Source organism: Xiphophorus maculatus, chromosome 6 (assembly GCF_002775205.1).
Source record: "Xiphophorus maculatus strain JP 163 A chromosome 6, X_maculatus-5.0-male, whole genome shotgun sequence".
NCBI classification, from domain to species: Eukaryota; Metazoa; Chordata; class Actinopteri; order Cyprinodontiformes; family Poeciliidae; genus Xiphophorus; species Xiphophorus maculatus.
Window position 1 is genome coordinate 20,370,706 of NC_036448.1, and position 18,547 is coordinate 20,389,252.

Below are 18,547 nucleotides of genomic sequence, written 5' to 3' on the forward strand. Positions count from 1 at the left end.
TTTTCAAGTACATTTTTTGTTAATGGAGACTGAGAATCCATTTTATTTTTGGTTGTTTTGTTTATTTTGTTTATCAGCTCAAGTGTTAAGTGTTCTTTTGAAAATAAAGTGTATCTATCTTTGGCAGGAAATCGCATGCATTATTACGTCATTTCCATTAAATCAGTGTAAAAAGGTCTTCAAACAATATTATCGTTTATCGCAATAATTTTTGAGACAATTAATCGTTGAGCAAAATTTGTTATCGTGACAGGCCTATGTGACACAATTGTTTCATTTCAAGAAAGTAAGTCTAATAATTTTTTTTAGTCAATCTTTTTTATTAAGAACGTGATAGAAACTGAACAGGTGAGGTTTAATAAGTTTTTACGTAACTGAAGACTGAAGAAAACATTAAATATATTGTGGATAATGTACAACAACATCTTTCCCACTAACATGATTTGACTAATTCTACTGCTCTATTACACATCTATACATACATGTCTTTTCTACAAAGATCCAAACAAAAACTATTTAATGCACAATTTCCTCATAATACCACTATGTGCTGTTTGGCTCAATCTTTGACATATAGTAAAAGAACCTAAGACTGCTTTGCAGTTTGAAGCTGAATTATTTTGGGATTTGTTTTTGAATCTTGCTAAGGTCTTAATGATAATATAAAAATGTTCTGCCTTGCAAAGTTCATATGAACTTGATTCCCTCCTGTAAGACTGCCTAGCTGGTGGTAAGATTTACTTGTGCTTGCTCTGGACACCCCGAAGGAAGTCCTCAAAGCGTGGGATAGCATATTGGTGGACAACGGCTTCCTTTGCACCATTTTCTTCATCAGCTATTGGCTCATCGGCAGAGGCGGCGGGTTCGGCTCGGCGCAATCTGCAGTTGTAGTCATACTCGGGGTCGCAGTCAGGATCCGGAAGAATAATGCCGTCCTTTCCAGGCTTTGGGGCCTCGATGCCGCCAGGTGGAGCAAACTTTGCACAATTAGGATCGTAAGGGTGGCAGACGGGTTCATCAGGAGCCTCAGAGCCAGACTTGACTGGGCTGCAGTCCTTGTCATAGTGCACATAGCAGTCGTAGCCTTCCTTGGTCTTGCCACGGACTCCAAGCTGGTAGCGGACCTGGTTGATTGTTTGGTTTGTGTGTGTGTTTCAAAACAAATGCAAAGCAGATTTATGACTAAAAGAAATTAAAGCATTATTCAACACCCATTTCATTTTACTACATATTTTAATAAGTCATATGTTAGCATGACTATAGAGAACTAGTCAAAAAGAAGTAATTCAAACCTAAGAAGAGGACTTTGGGTTCAGACCTGGTGCTCGGGGAGTTGCGGAGGGGACCTGCGCAGGGCGGCAGCAGCTGCCAGTATGCAGTACGGGTTGGTTCGTGGGTCACAAGTCAGAGGAGCCACAGGAAGTGCATGTTTGGGGGCGTACTCCAGGACGGGTTTGGTGAGGCTTGCAAGCCTTGTGGCGCTCAGAGGGTTGCAGCCCACATCAAAGAGAGGGTTGCAGTGCTGCTCTGTGGGTGCCTCCCCAGCTGCAAGGGGAGCAGGAGCAGCTTTACTGACACAAAGAGGATCCACTGATGGGTCACAGCTAGAGTACATCAGGTGATAGAAGCCACTGGGGGCCTTTTGCACTAAAGGGGGCTTGCAGTAAGGGTCCTTGGGGTCGCAATTGAGGGCAGAATAGGATGGAGCCGGACCCAGCACAGGGCGGTACCCAAACGCTGCTCTCAGGTGATACTGCAGGCATTCTACATCTTCAGGTTGGCAAATCCTGAGCAGCTCAGACTGCTGCTCATGGCTCAAGAAAGGCTCCAAGACTGGACCATAATGGTAGTAACCATTGGGGCTCTTCATGGACAGCACAGGGGCGAGGATGGGAGCTGGTACCTTAGCTGGAGCCAGTTCGGGAGTTTTGGATGAAAGGGGGTAGAGGCAGTAGGGGTCAAGGTAGGGGTCGCACGTCCTGATGGGAGCAGCCTTGAAAGGGGCAGGCATGACCACTGCAGCTTTGGGCTTGCTGGTAAACTCAGCAATGCATTCTGGGTCATCGGAATCAGCACAGGTTCTGTATATTTCACTGAGGTGTTTGAGGTAGTGGTTGAAGGTGGGCCCCTCCTCGGACCTATGTTTGTTTTGCAAATAGGCCAGATACAGACGATCCAGATCCTCCACCTGAACAACAGGGGCGAAAGCAGCTAAAATTAGCATAATGATGTTTCAAACAATTTACAAGCCACTGAAATTGGATTTAAAATAATTAATACATGATCAAAAGCTTGAAAGCCAAAGGCCATTTTTTTAGCCTGTTTTGTATTTAAAGCAGGGTATGAGCCTGACTTAAACAACATAAATGTCGTGGACATAAAGCACTGAAAAATATCTAAATATTTAAAGAAGATAAAGGCATATGAATACTTTTATGCAACCAAGATCTGAGCAATAAATCATTCATTGTTGTCATCTGAACTGGAAGAGGAACTTTGAGTAAAACAATCCGATGTTCTTACTGCCTGAAATTATTTATTTAATGCAGTCAATGGGGAAAAGGCATTTTAATACAACAGTATAATGCAATCTGATGGATTGTTTTGAGGAAAAAACGAGGAGCTTCGTAATTGTGACTAGGATAAAAATGAATAAATGATTTGAAACATGCTCCACTCACCCCCTCCTGGTTGTGGGTGTCCATAAAGTATTTGTACCATCCCCAGAAGTCAGGCGTACGTTTGAACTGGGGCACAGCCACGACGGGGACATTCCTTCTGTTGCGAACCAGCTTTTTCAAGTTGGTCATGGCCTCTGCTTTCACATTATCAGATACTGCAGCTGCTGCAGAGAGAACCAACAGAGAAAATAAACTAATCTTAGCTAGGACATTGCCACAGTTTGTCCTGAAAGTAACTCAAAATCAAGACCGTCTATGGGTACTTGAAGCTAAAACACCTTCGCATAATCTTGTTGAACTTGTTAAGGATATGTTTTTTGTGTGTCATTTTATAATGTTATAGTCATAATATCTTACATTAGCTGCTCATATATTTGTGTTTCCATGTAAGATACACCAAGCACAGATTGACACTAAACACAAAATCAAGTTGAAAGACTCTACAAGCAAGCTTCATTGGCCCATTATTTATACAAAACTAAGTCATAATGACTAGGTTTAAGAAATTATTGGTTACACCATGCTCAACTAAGCTAAGAGTCTGTTCTTGGTCAACCCATTTGTTTCATTTCTAATGTAAATGTTTGGCTTTTATGCTGAAGATGACGTGGTATATTCTTCTACATCTGTACCTTATCAGACTACATCAGGTGATGAGTTTCTGTAGATTTTGTACAGAAACTTTCTTCCCACTTTAAATTTAATCCATCCTCTATCTGGTTAAACTCTTTTTAGTTAAGTTGAAATGCATAAAGAATCTTAAGAGATGTTTTATTTATTTTTTCGGTTCTGAAAGTCTCAGAAACCGGTAAATAAAACTGGAACTTGGCTTGCTCTTCTAGATCAAATTTCTGATTCATCTTTTCTGAGGCTGAAAACCATTTCTCTGACAATTTCACGTTTATACTATTATGCCAATTTTATTTCTGTGAAAACATTTTCACAAACTCAGAGCGCTTGTTACATTCTACCAGTCTGGAGTATTTGGTTTCATCACACACGTCAAAGCTCTGACTCATCACTATTATATTATATTATATTCTCCCGTTTTCTGCTTTTATATTTCAAAGCTAACATACATAGTACAAAAAAGTACAGGAGTTTGTTGTGTTCATTGCCAATGTTTGTTTCTGTCGACACCCTAAAAGCTTGAGTTGTTGAAAAGGGAGCTGAAACTTGTTTTTTTTTTAATCAAAAACAATTCAATCTCATAACATGTCTGAGTAAATGTAAAAAAAAAAACTAGGTTTTTTAGATATGGAGATAAATGGTTGTAAGTGCTTTGAGAATTAAATGTTTTTATATTTATATTGGCACACTATTTTAAGTAATTTAATGATAATGCAGTCTTGTTGTTTCTCTTGTTTATTTTAAACATAACTTTAATTGTGCTGTAAATTCTTTTGAACATTTTGTGTTGTAAATGTCACTATTTTAAGGCCTTTTCACTTTGTTTATACCTACAGCTCAAAAGGTCAAATTGTTCCTATAGTGAAGATCAACTTTTTATGACAAGTTATTTCTTTTTTAACTAAATCTACTTGCATCAAATTCTACTCTTCAAGTAATACTGCAAAGAATCTTAAAATATATGAAACCTAAATCCAAAATTTTCATTGCAAACACAAAAAGGACACTAGAAGTTAGAACCATCTGTTTCTACATTTATCCAAAACCTAAAGAAAAAAAGTTTATTTTAGCTTTAAATTAAAGAGTAAGAACAGCGGATCCTCATATTAAGGAACATATTTCAGATTAGTTCATGTTAATCTCAAACAAAGACACTTTTGATTGTTGTTCATATTAAATAACAAAGACAAAGCTCACCAAATGAAAACCTAATTTGAATATAATTACCCTATATTATAGCTTCACCTATACTATGTAAATCCACTGTGAACTGCATGAGGTTCATGCATGCTGAGAAGTGAATTTAATGCTTTTTTTCTTCTGATACATTTACAAATTGAACATTTTGAAACCCTTGAGTTTTCCATGCCACGTCAGACAAATCCTCACCTTCCTCCTGCTTGTCCTGCCCCACTGGAACGGCCCCCAGAAACTCTGTAAAAACACAAACAGGAGCCACATTAGCAGCAGCAGCAGCAACGCTTGCTAACTGGAAACAGATGTTGGGCTTTCTCTCAACATCAGGGAAAATGCTGAGTTGCTAATAAGCCGGCGGGTAAAAAGCGGCAGGTGCTGGGGCGCTGGCGCCCCGATGCAGGCAGCATCCTGCAAATTTAACACCCCTCCATCCAGCCTAAAGCACGTTGTGTCGCTTAGCTTTGAACTAAAATGGTGGTGTTTATGCCCCCGCTGGAGGCCTCCTCAAAGTTTACCTGTAAAACTACAAAGAGTTGGCCCTCGCACAAACCAATTATTCATGCACTGTAAATGTAGCTAGTGGGGGGGAGTCTGGGTGTCTTCTGATCTGCCGGGGTTTTATGGAGACATTTATGGTGATAAGAAAAACAGCCAAGTCAGCTGATTATTACAATGTCCAGTTGTCTATGTATATTTTTATCTCTAAAAGCTACCAAAAATCACCATCTTATCGAGATGTTTTACTTTCCAAAAGAAAAACATATCCTTGTCCAGACATACATTTCTCCAATTGCCTCTCAACAGTAAAGTCACTGTAAAGCAACAAATCATGTTAAATCACACCAAGAGCAATTTATCAGGTAACTGTAGTTATTTTAAATGAGGCACAGGCGTTTTTGTGTTGCTGAAGAAACAATTTCAAACATTGATATCAATGCTCTATTGTTGGAATCAACTATTATGCTTTATAATGGACTAAGTGTATTTTTACCTGTTATGTTAAGGACATTTAGGCTGAATCCCATTTCTGAAGGTCATCACCACCCTCAGGACTCACCTTTTCTCTATCTTTCATTATTTAATTTAGTTAATCTTTAAAATATGTCACTGAGAAATGGGACACTTATGCCAAGTCATCAGTTTTTTTACTGGTTACATGCAGATTTTCATATTCAACATACTTGAATAAGAATCCTGAACCTTAAATCATAAATATCATGTAAACAATTATGAGTTCTTCATCATATGTTGTTTATTATGCTTCTAAAGCAACATGAATATAATCCTACTTACTACTGTGTCGTAAAGTAATTAAAATGTATTTGGATTTTCTTTACATCCAAATGTAAAGAAAATACGTTTCTTTACCAAAATAAAGAATTGTATTTTCTTTATCGCCAAATATTGAAAGAAATATAAGACCGTATATTGTAGTTTCAAAATAGCAGATTTTGAGAAGAATGCTAATTTTCAAACAGTTATTGCTACCTATCACAATGTTATATGTTCAGTAAATTACTTAGGTCTTCTTAGTTATAATTATAGCTTAGCTTTTAATTGTCTGAATCGTTTAATAACTTTCTGGTATTTTTCAAAGTTTTTGCTTTGAGGTTTTTTTCCTCCACCTTTATGTTTTCATATTTTACATGACAGACAAATGGTTGAAAGCTATGATAAATAATAGAAATGAGAAAAAATGGCATTTTAAACTTGTCATTTACATCTCACCTGGTAATAAGACAATTGCTAACAGGAGTCCTGTGAGGATGAGTGATGGTCGTGCCATTTTCTGTTTTCTGTGCTTCCTGTAGAAACAGACAGGGAACAATACTCTGAGTTGCCACAGGATCAACATTAGGCAGTGCTATATGTAACGCATTACAATGCAACTCGACTTGGGTTGATCTTCTCATTTTCTTTCTTTCCTGTGAAGAGTTGTTCATCTGCCTGCTAGGAATGGAAATCCTTGATTACACAATGCTTTCAGAACAAAGTGAAGGGTTTTATTTAACCGGCTGATGCAGAGACAATAGAGAGGATTGAGGACATGCACTAATAGAGCTTTAGAGGGATTATGGAAAATAATCAGAATATCCAATACAGCGACTGAACTCGACAATCAAACCACCAAAAAGCTTGTTATGCCTTTTGTTATGTTCTGTTGCTGCACAGATGGCTGTTGAATTACAGCTGCTACTCTCAGTAAGATGAATAGTTTTACTGTGGCTTGTGAATCTTTTTAAAATTGTGAAAGTTGCCAGCAGCCTCTCTAAGAAAACATAGAAATAACTACTTACCTGCAAAGGTGCAGTGGATTTGGCCTCCTAGGATCACCTCGAGATCCAGCGCGTCTCTCTGGAGGGAGGGGTTGCTTCTCCAAGCTGTCTGAACCCTAAAGCTCTCTGCTCCCCCGTATGAGCCAGACAAGCAGGGAAACATTTTTAAGGAGCCTCCCTTGGTCATTAAAAGACACAAAAAGGCATGTCATAAGGCTAAAACACGCTGCCAGGCTCTACAGGATTGGCTTCTGTGCTGACAAACATCCAATCAGCAGTGATCCTGTAATTAGGAAAGGTGAGCAGCTCGACTCTCTTCCTGGACAAGCTGAAGCTCACAGTTTTCTTCCTGACTGGGATGAAATTTGGTGTGATTTTCCAGTTAATTTGACATAATTTTTTGAGATAAGTTAAGAAGTTTTTAAGTTTAAGCTTGAATTGCTGTGGCAAAAAAAGCAAGAATGTATTTCAAGTATTCTTGGCATGCTCCTATAGATACATAAACAGCAATAAATACGAGAAAATATTGTTTGTGCTTGAGGTTTTATTTGAATGTAGCTGTTTTGCAGAAATTCACATCAATGAATAAAAATATTTCTTAAACAACTTCAGTCTTGCATCAGATCACTGAATAAATGAGAGACAAATATTATAACACAAGAATATCCAAGTAGTTTTTGCATCACCATGTTTGAAACTTTCAAACTTGGTGTAATGAGTCTGCAGCTGAATCACTCAATTGTTATCCTCTTCTGAGGATTTGAAAGCTATGTAATCCCTTCACAAAGATGAAAAAAAAAAGTTTTGCACTGATAACTCCTGCTTTGAACATTTTTTTCTTCTACATGCATCTTTTATATGGAACAACATGAAGGAAAGTTGAGTCGTTAGGCAAAGTACACCTCATACAGGGTACCAATAAAGGCAACAAACTGCTGCTTCAGTAGGAGGCAGCGCCTTCAGGACCAGCATACAAACAGCTCTGCTTGTTGGGTTTATAGTACAATCCTGAAGCCTGGGCTCTGCCACGTAGCCTTCACAGCCTGCAGTCTGTGTTAGAGGAACGTACAGAGTACCGTGGGAGCAGTGGAAACTGATGAAAACAAGCTTAAAAAGATCAAACCATGCAGCCAACCTCTGAGGGTGCAGCAGCTCCTTGAAACATTCAAAGACTGGCATTTATTTTTAATTTGTGGCCTTTACTCATTGACAGTTGCACTTTGTATTTAGGTTTATGTATTTAAAATGGATTAGATTGACAATTTCAATCCAGTTGAAACCAGACATTTACTACATACAATAAAACCAAACATTTCTATGTTTGAGTTCAGTTACAATTGAAAGGAATATTTTTCTGTTATTATTTGAATTCAGAAGTTTGCATACTTTTCCCTATTTGAAATTGGTTTTCTATTGTACATATTTCCCAAAGCTTCTTACAATAGTTTGCTGGATTTTTGACCCATTCCCGGTGAAAGCATTGCTGTTCCTGAGTCAGGTTATACACACACACTTTGTGGTGATCACCACTTCAGACTGACTTTGTTGTCGTTAAGCTAATTTGCAGCTAATTTTGAGAAATGCTCCGGGTCATTTTCCGTTTGTAGAATCCATTTGGGTTCAACCTTTAACCTTCTTGCTGATATGTCTTTGTGTTAATGCACAAAATATTTAAAGATCAGTACAATACATATGTAAATATCTTATAATTACTGTTGTTCTCGTAATTTTTCATCCTCACCTTAGAACATTTTTGGCACATTTATAGTATTGCATCAAAATCACATTCATTTATTAAATTAGCTTAAAAAGCTTAATTATTTCAAGCTGTGTTTGAGTTTCTGTTTGTCATTTTTGCAACGCTTACAGACTTTTTTCTGACTTTATGAATTTATCATTTCAAATCCAAGCCAACAACGTTGAGATCAGACAATTTTGCTTAGTCTAAATCAAGATGAACCATCTACATATATAATTAACTTGGACTTTTATATGAGTAAGTATGTAACAACTTTAGAGATGAAATCAATTACATTTTGTCAGCTTTTTTTACCAGACTAGCATTATGCAGAGCAAGTTGTTCTTTATGCTGAATGGGACACAAAATCAATCAAAGATACTAAAGCATTTAAAAGCTGGAACATTTGGAAGAAGCTCAATGTCTTGTGGTTTGGATCTGAATGTTGTTGTTTGTAGCTGAAAATAAGGTGGATAGTTGGATCTCAAGAATTCAAGTTTCTGCAAAGGTTACCACTACATGTAAATGTAGTATTTATCAACATGCATGCTCCTAGGACTTTCTTCTACAGGTTCTTTTTTATCTGTCTTCCAGAGCTCAAATCTACTATTATCAACCTCCAGTACACTAACCAATTATTTCATTGATGTACCTTTTGCTTCCAATTTGCTGCATTTATTGCTCTTCCAGACAGACTCTCTGAATGTGACTTGCATGTCTGAACAGGAATTTTAGTGCCAGGGCACTTAATGTCCTAATTTTACAGATATTGTCAGATTTTCATTCATAATAGCATCTATAATTTTGCTATTTCTGACTGAGTCACAGTGCCGGGTTGGATTTTCAGACAAATGAACAGCCAACATAAATTTCAATGGTATTTATTTCTTATGGCAAAAAAAGTATTGCTTTTTCAGCAGGCAACCCTCTAACGAACATATGTGCCTATTAATGGCAGAATTATTTCTAGTTTTTATATATATTTGCACATCTACTGGTAACAACAGAAAATGAACTTAAATTTAAAATTCAAATTGAAAACTTAACTTCCACCAGTGTCAGCAGCTGTTCCGTAATGATGCCGACCATTTGGTCGTTCATTTCTGTGGACACGTGTCTCTCAGGAACCGTCTGACTACTGGTGACTCAGCCCTGGCAATTTTCACAGTTTTAAATTAACGCGACTGTCACTGAGGGAAGCATACTGTTGTGTTCCTTGGCTGGAAGTCCGTATCTGCCTGTGCTTGGAAATCAGACAGCGACAGATGTCAGCCAGAAACAACCATGAAAAGTGTAACTCATTGGAGATTAAGGGTAAATAAAACGCAGGTGTTTGGTAGAAGAATAATCCTGTCGTAATCTGATGGTCAAAACAGATTAAGCAGAGTCAAAGCGCATGTAAAAACTCAAGATTTGAATGTCAAAACTGGCAACTTGTAGCCAATTTGAGCTTGGTTTGTTTTTCAGTTTTTGTCTTTACTAATAAATATTTATTCTAAAAATGTGGATTTTTCAATGGTTTGTCCAGACTGAGAAGAAATATCCTAAATTAAATTATTTTAATTAGTTTGGCTGTGATTTTCAGCCTTAGCAGACTGGAAATTTGCTCACTAAAATATACAACATATCTAAAAAAAATTAGAAGAACAAATATGTTCATTTAGATTTGCTGAATGAAGAGGAACTAAACTTGATTTAATTCACACACGTGTGTTTTCGGCATAATTGCGGTCAAAAAGGTAGAGAGCAGAATTCATGGTTCCAATAACTAAAATTATTATACAAATTAATACAGTTATTGATGTAGAAATTTCTAATTTAATACTTTGTTTATAATTAATTGGAATCATTCTGCTCCCACCATGTCTGTCATTGTGATGCAGTTTGTCTAAAATGGTATTGACTACAGAAGTAATAGAACGTGCAGTTTTTAACGAGTTTTTTTCTCCAATGGACGCAAGTTTTTTCCCCGTTACTTGCTTAATCCTGAATCAAAAAAACTGACCTGAGCTACTAGTTAATTAATTTATACTCATCTAACCAAAACAACCTAAAGCAACATAAACTGTGACTACAAAGAACTGAATTAGGAAAATCACCGCTGTTGCTCCTTTGCCAAACCTTTGGCCGTGACTCAATATCACACTTTTCTTTGCCTCTTGCTCAGATCTTTGATGTTCTGTTTAGGTTTTTCGATATTCAAGTCAGAAGACGTTGCACTGGTTACTGTGCAACGAAGCTGTTCAGTAATTCATACTAATCCTTTTCGTACATCTGTTGGACGTTGCTGACAGCTCAGTTTTTAGTTTTGCTGAGCCTGTACAGACGGCTTTGAAAATCTTGTTTGCAATTTTATGTTCTCCATAAGCCTCTATTTGCTTACAAAATCACCCAGAATGGTACTAAAGGTACATTCCACATAGCTGTACATGTGACCTTCATATCTGGTATTGATATTCAGAAAGTTTCTATATATGAAGTCACTTATCAGATATCCTCACATTTAAATGCCATCTACACACACAAAAAACATGTATGCATAAAAAATTCATTTCTTCTGGACTGCAGAAACTATTCCACTTCTCTTACAACTTCAGTAGAAATGTCACTTTTTTGCCTGGCTGATGTAATCCACAGAAACGCCGGTGTTCATGTTCTGATTTCGGGTTGAGGTCCAGAGAACTGCAAGTAAGGTGAGAACATGTTTCTGTTTGTGATGCTCACCCTGCACTCCGAGCTTACTTTGTGTTTAATGAGCATCGCTGCAGTTTTTCCTCACAGTCTTGCAGCTTCAACCCACAGTCTGCTAAATCATTACCTAAGCTATACTCACGGGATTCTTTTGATGACATTGCAATAGTTGCAGATAAATTTATGTTAAAGGTTTTAGTTGAAAGATACTTAGCTTTAGCTTAAAAATACTTAAAATATTTTTCTGATATTAATTTTTTTAAACATATCTGAAAAAGTAAATCAAATAATAATATGCAGAGCTGGAGCTTCAACACTAAAGTTTCCCTCTTTCCAGATTTCTTCTGGTTTTGCTTTTTCATAATACCTACATGTTTTCCAATCATCGCAAAAATTTTAAATACAAGACTGATAAAATGTTTTTAAATATTAAATTCTTTGATTCATTAGGTGAAGTTCTATAAACCTGTAGAATCGAGAACTGAATCAAATCAGATAAACTCATTAAAACAATTAACGTAACGAGCCACCATAACATACACAACACAAAACGTTTTATATTTAAGATATTGGAACAATCTAACAATGTTGTCCCTCTGAACTTTACAGACCTGCAAGCAAAATAGTCATTTTAAACCCAAGTGCTCAGCTTTTATTGTACTCCAGAAGTCTTAATTTACTTTTCTGAGCACTTCAAGGACAGAAAGATTTTAAATTTTAAGATGATGAATGAATAAATTGAATTTATTTTTAATTAGAATGGTGTAATTTTTCTCTAAATGGTGACACATTTAAGGATATTAAAATAATCAGACAGAAACTCATTTTGCTCAGAAAGGGTTCTTCTTACTTTTCACCAGAACATGTAAAGTCAAACAGATAACAATTCACAGATGTAGAAATCATTTAAGCTGTTAGAGTGAACCGTCGTTTATTACATGCCATCTGCAGAATTTCCAGGGGTGGCAGCACATGGAGTCTGTGTGCAGAATATGTAGCTACAGTATAATTAAACTCTGAACAGGTGTTTCCAAGCACACTAAAGCCCCAGGAGTAGAAGAAAACACAAGCAGGATACAAGCCCATAATTTTAGCATACTGTATCCCTGGGTTGTTGGGAGTTTCACAACATCTGGAGAAGTTTGGGTTACTTTAAAAAAAATCTGAAACTTGTGCCACTAACAAAGAAAATTATATATTATTAGACTGTAAATCATTATATTGCTGCACACAAAGTATGTAGAAAGGGGAGGAAAGTGCAGATTTCTTTCACCGTTTTCATGTGGACTGGATGCGGTCATCTGTGAGAACAACAACGGATCCATTACAACAAGCTCATAAAATAGAAAACAAAGATTTCCAAAAGTGGGAAATGATTACACTTGTGCTGGTTTTGAGGTTGCTGGGACCTGGGGAATGCCCTTCCTGTGGGTGTGACAGTTTATGAGACTAAAGGTTAGCAGGAAAACTGTAGGAATCTTTATCAACACGTAGCAGAAAATGTGCAACATCCTCCTGCAGGTGGTTGACATTTAGCTCTCATTATAAACCAGCACCCAGGAAAACTAGCTGCATTTTCTTCCAGTGAATTTAGTGCTATCAGAAATTCACTCCCTGTGTAAAAAAAAAAAAGAGGTTCTGTTCACAAGTTTGGGACTTAATTTGAAAACCTAATTTAAGTCTTTTTGTTAAATTTTATTACTTAATACAAAATATTTAAGGGTTAATTCCAATGTCAGCAACACATATTAAAAATAAAAATCTAATTTTGTCAAACATTGGATTTTATATACCACAACTTAGTTTCATTGCTATTTGAATACAACTTCTGGCTACTCAGCCACCTCAAGTTATTTCACTCACTGAAGACCAACCACGTTAACCAAACAATGCAACAGACACACACTATGTTTGTACTCACACTCCTTTGTTTTGTTTATCTCTGTAGTCTGCTGTGCCATTTTAAAATCACTAGTATAAATTATCACTGCAAATATTTTTACACTTTTCTGTGATAGAAATGTATATTACTGACTTTAAATGTTGATTTCTGAAACTCTAATAGTTGTGAACAGAAGTGGGTAGTAACTATTTACATTTTCTCAGTTATAGTTTTTTGTGGGGAAAATGTACTTTTAACAGTAGTTTTACCAGATCATAGTTTTACTTTTACATTATTAGTATTATTATGAAGTATTTCTACTCTTACTTTTTTATTATTATTCCACTAATAAAATACATATGCCCAACTTTATGTAACATCATAAAGTTGCACGCATTATGTGTGTCAAATATTATTGCCTTAGACCAATTATAAAGAAATGATGAACGAGAATAGTTGGTAACTCTATTCTGTATATTTGTAGGTTGTGTGTCTTCTATGTGTATGCTCCTTTTTTCTAACATGTTATTTAAAAAACAAAACAAAGTTGGACAGAACCAGACAGAAAACAGTACATTACGCCTAATTACAGCTTCAAAAGAGACTAAACAGAGACTTCAGTTTTTTTTTACACACATTGTAAAACCAGAGTTGTAGTTGTTTTTGTACAATTTCTGTCTCATTTATGGGGATAGAAGGACATTTTAATCTCTTTATATTGACCCATCCAGATCTGAGACATTTTTCAAAAATTAATTAACGTGAAAAGGCAGAGCATTTTATTAACAAAGCAGGAAATATATAAGCTGCTATCACTATTTCCAATCTTGCCACATATACTGATGATTTCAGACATTAATGCTGGCTGCATCTGAGCATAGGAAAGTGGAATGAAGTCCTGTCATGTTTTAATGTAGATGTGCCACTTATACACTTTCAGTCTGAATACGGCATGCATACTGGGATTAATGGTGTGCATGTCATAGTGTCCTGCTGCGTCAAAACCAGGTATATAACTTTTTTATGTCGTCTCGTTTAATTTTCTTTTCACATCAAAGGATCAACTGATAAGCTAATAACGAAATTTAAATACTAAAAGTATGTGTAGTTGGACAGTTGTTGGTCAAATTATTCAGACAGGATGTTTTGGTAGTTTCACTTTTAATTTCAAGCATCCAGCATGCCGATTGAGGGTGCATTTACACCAGCTCTGTTTGATCCGCTTTAATCAAACTAGACTAGAAAGTTTGTTTGGGAGGTGTGAATCAAAAAGCAAACTAAAAACGTAACTTAGCCTATGTATCTAGCGCTAACTGGAGAAGTGGATCGTGGCTATTTTTCCCTAAGACGAGGGTAGAAGGTATGTCAACCGTGGCACAGACGTTTAGTGAATGTGATATGTCAGGGATAATGTAGCAGATTTTATTCCACATGTCCAAAAAAATACTTTTCCATCTTGTCTTTCCACATCCATAAAACGAAAAACAAACACACAGATGTGTTTAACCAACTCTTCTGTGAGGAGAAGGTTTCACTTTAACAAAGTCTTCAATAATATACAACACCTAAAATAAAACATATGGCAAGAGATTTTTCAATTCAATGTTGATTAGTGTCTGCAGTAGGAGATGTTTGCTTTTCACATGGGGACAAGAGAAACATTTCTCTCTAGCAAGCAAAATGAACACCGACAGTTTGTCAGACGCAGCCTTTGTGTCACCAATGAAATATTTATGAACCTAATTATCTGCAGTAGAGGACAATATAGCAAACAATGTACCCATTGATTAAACTTTTCATTATGCTTACCATGTTTATTGTCAGGATTGTTGCTGATACATTAAACATAAAGAACCACTGCTTAGTTTCCAGAGGCTTAAATATATTCTAAAACTCACAAGGAATGACTTGTAAGGTGGAGTTGAGCTTGGACGTTTCCTATAAGGCTAAATACATTCAGGACAGCATAGTTGTTAGTGTAATTAGTTAGTTGCTGGTTCACATAAGGGTTTATTTTCTTTTTATGCATTTTTTTTACTTAAGACACTGTCTTAACCTGTCAAACCACAATCATCTTTGGGACGTTGTGGAACCAGGGAATTAAATGTTTCCAGTATATATGTTTTCCAATGTCCAGATCAATGGATAATGGACCCATGGAACAACAAATATAAAGATAAAGCAAAAATGTTGCAGCAAAAACTTGGTGTAGATCATTTACTAGAATTTCTATTTTGACACGAGTTCCTTGAGGAACCAAGCTCTATTTAATTCAACATGGTACAGTTGGCTGAATTAAATATCAGCAAAGGTAATGGGGTTGGTTCTCCAGACAAATTTCTGTTTTGTGTTCTGGGTTTTTGAGTTCAGTGGGCTGTTCTCTCGAGCACAGACACCTGGAAGCTTTTTATTTTCACGTCCTTTTAAATAAAATATCAGACGCAAACGATCGCCGACATGTTTGGAGCATGCTTTACATGATTCTTTCACATAAAACTCCAAGAATATCAAGTTTAATGTTGGGTTTTTTAAAATGTTTTGGTGCCGGTGCTGTGCATGCACTTTAAAGTAACTTATTTCCTCTTTTTAGGTGCATTTTGTATTTGTATCAGTAATTTAATTGCACAAGTGTAAAGAGTATATTTTCAGTTAAAGAAAAGTGATAAAATGTGATTTTAAGGTGAGAAAACTGCCACAAGTTTGTCTTTCATCCCTATAACCTGCATAAACAGCTGATGCAATTCATATTTTGGTCAAAATTAATGAACATCAACATTACATTCAGAAAGATCATTTGTTTCTCTGAAATTAAACAAGATCAAATCTCTAAGGGTGTATTCAAACCAACCCAGGATTAGATTCCTGAATCAGACTCTAATCCATTTGTCTAGAAAGTCCGAGTTTTTGAGGTCTGAATGCAAATTTGATTTCCAAAACGGACTTAAAAACCGAACTCTGATCCGCCTAAAAACCGGTTGAAGTGGACTCTTAAAACGGTAGAAAACCTGTCTGAATGCAACCTGACTAGAGACAATTTCAAAAGCAGGAAGTTAGCTACAGTGCAGGACATTCTGGTCAATATATTACTCTCTGTTCTCTCTTAACGAAGATGCTGTGTTGGTTGTCGTATCAACGGGTTTGCATGCCAACACTAAGCAAGGAAAAGCAGAATATAAATAGTTTGAAGTTGTTTTACAACTTTTTATCAGCTTATTGTCCCATTGCTGTGGCGCTCTGCAGCAGCTGTAATTTTTAAACCTTTAATAAATGGCAAAAACTGAATTAATTGCCTCGTTTGTTTAAACATAATAATCAAATAGGATGGAGAAATTTTCTTAGTCCTCTTGCATCTTGATAGAAACCAAACAGTTTATAGATTTATATCAAGGGAGAATACTTACAAACATCATCAATTTTCTCATCTTTAATTTAAGCCACGTTTATAGAAATTGCATAAGAAATAAAGGCGCTGCGATCATTTTTGTGACTCTTGCTCATCCTGCATTAGAACAGCCTGGTTTAGTGGACAGACTCACCACGTAGTAATGGCACCTGCAGGAGCGTAGCTAGCGTTAGAGGCTAACATGCGATGTCCAGTCTAATAATGTATATCAATGAAGAAATCCTACAACCGCTAAAATCTGATACTGCTCCGTTTTTGTGTACTTTTTGTGAAGAAGAAAGTTGGTTTTGTGTCGATTCCTTCAGTAGTTCTTGGTGCAGCGCTCCCACAGGCAACGGGGGGAACAGGTTTTTCAGTTAGTTTTAGTCATTTGACACAGTGCAGTGTGAATGCAAACTAGAGTTCTGAAAATGTAACAAATTTTGCAATTTTTGTCCCCAATTGAACCGAGTTTACCAGACTACACCCTAAATCTGTTTCTTACAAAAGATTGAATTGATATTTTAGCTAGTAAAACATCTATAGCAATAGTGCCATTTTAAGATGCTAATAAGCAAAGAGCCTCATGAAGCCTTCGAGAGAGAGATGCACAATCCAATAAAGTTATTTTCCACAGAGCTGCTGTAGCCTGGATATTTCATAACATACAGTAAATGAGGCCAAACCGCCAAAGCCATTTACGGCTGTGACTGAGGAAGAACCAAGGCGCATTATGCATCTGATTGTTCAGATTAATGAACATTTAAAATCTCTTTATGAATAATGTGTGGGCCAGGGAGGATTGAGAAGTCGTGTCCATGAGGCAGTAAAATGGCACACATGTACATCAGAGGGGAATAAACGCTGTCACCTCGGATGAGCCTCGCACCAAACACATCCACGTTGCTCCCGCCGAGGGGTCTGCGTCGAATCTGTGTCACACATGGTGTGAAACCGAGGCTGTTTGAAGCGAAGCCTTGGGACAGGGATCACACTCCGGCATGAAACGGGGTTTTATAAAAGAGGGGCGGGGAATGCTGTAGGTTTCAAGGCCAGTAAAGAGATTTCCTGCTGAGGAAACAGAAGAGCTCTGACGCCCAGGAGCTAATCACTGAGCGCTAATAGATTCAGTCTGCCCTGACTGACAATTCCCCATCCGAACATGACAGATTCCTCCTTAGTTCACTTCAATTCAGCCAACTGGAACAGACATAATGCATTTGAACATTTCTAACAAATGTTACATCCTAGAGCGTTGTCACTGAGTGTAAAGTTTTATCAAACTCTTTCGAAATATCAGTACTTGTAGATTTAAGCCTAGAACTTGCTAAAGTGTAATTTTGTGTATTTGAATCCTTTAAAAATAATCTTTTTCTAACCAAATCTCAGAAGTCTCATTGCACAACGAGAAGCTGATGCAATCAGAACAAAGATTTTGCTTTCTGGCTTCCCACGTCCCAGCAGAGACCGGACTGAAGCTTTTCATCCAGCTGCACAGGAATGCTGGATGCACACTGCAAAAATAGACTGAAGTATCAGCCATTTTAAATAATTTAAGTTTGTTGTGGCTGTTATTGACTTGAGAAAAATATGAGCTTTCATTTTACTTTTTCATTCCCATGAAACTGCTGTTATGATTAGTGTAGGATTTTCTCCCCCACCACTTTTATTTGTGACACAGGGGACTCCCTGGATGTGACATTATTCTCTTCTCAGGTCATGCACAGGGTAACCTCCAGTATATTGTGTTTTTGCAGCAGAATAACTTTGCTTTCTCTGCAGCCGCAAGATTAAAACCATAAAGACACAGAGAACTCTTTGCTTCAACAATGTTGAAACCTTTCCTTTTAAATCTTTGAATCTTCAGCTATTCAGATACGTTATCTGTGACTTGATGCGTTTTTAAAGCGAATCATGTGTAAATTATATATATATGTATATGTAACCATTTTCATATATGCATATACTGTTGTTTTGATATGTCAAAGACTTTAGAGGATATGTTTGATTCACTGTAAACAAATATTTCCTGTTTAATAGGGATTAAAACATACATCCATATTCAATAAG

At 36.7% G+C, this 18,547-nt stretch overlaps 1 protein-coding gene across 1 annotated transcript; it reads right to left on the minus strand.

Moving 5' to 3' along the window:
* Positions 1-233: 233 nt before the first annotated feature.
* LOC102221454 lies at positions 234-6,907 on the minus strand. Its single transcript, XM_023335108.1, has 6 exons — positions 6,806-6,907; positions 6,237-6,313; positions 4,701-4,745; positions 2,682-2,845; positions 1,319-2,188; positions 234-1,124 (listed from the first exon to the last, which is right to left on the minus strand). Exons 2-6 carry the CDS (start codon positions 6,292-6,294, stop codon positions 738-740), a joined length of 1,524 nt encoding a protein of 507 aa, XP_023190876.1. The 5' UTR covers positions 6,295-6,313; positions 6,806-6,907; the 3' UTR covers positions 234-737.
* Positions 6,908-18,547: the final 11,640 nt, after the last annotated feature.

Excerpts from the sequence above, each read along its gene's own strand:
- LOC102221454 (XM_023335108.1), bottom strand. The coding sequence starts at position 6,294 with ATGGCACGACCATCACTCATCCTCACAGGACTCCTGTTAGCAATTGTC. Across the intron at positions 2,846-4,700 it reads GCAGGACAAGCAGGAGGAAG|CAGCTGCAGTATCTGATAAT; the intron begins GTGAGGATTTGT and ends TTCTCTCTGCAG. Across the intron at positions 2,189-2,681 it reads ACACCCACAACCAGGAGGGG|GTGGAGGATCTGGATCGTCT; the intron begins GTGAGTGGAGCA and ends CCTGTTGTTCAG.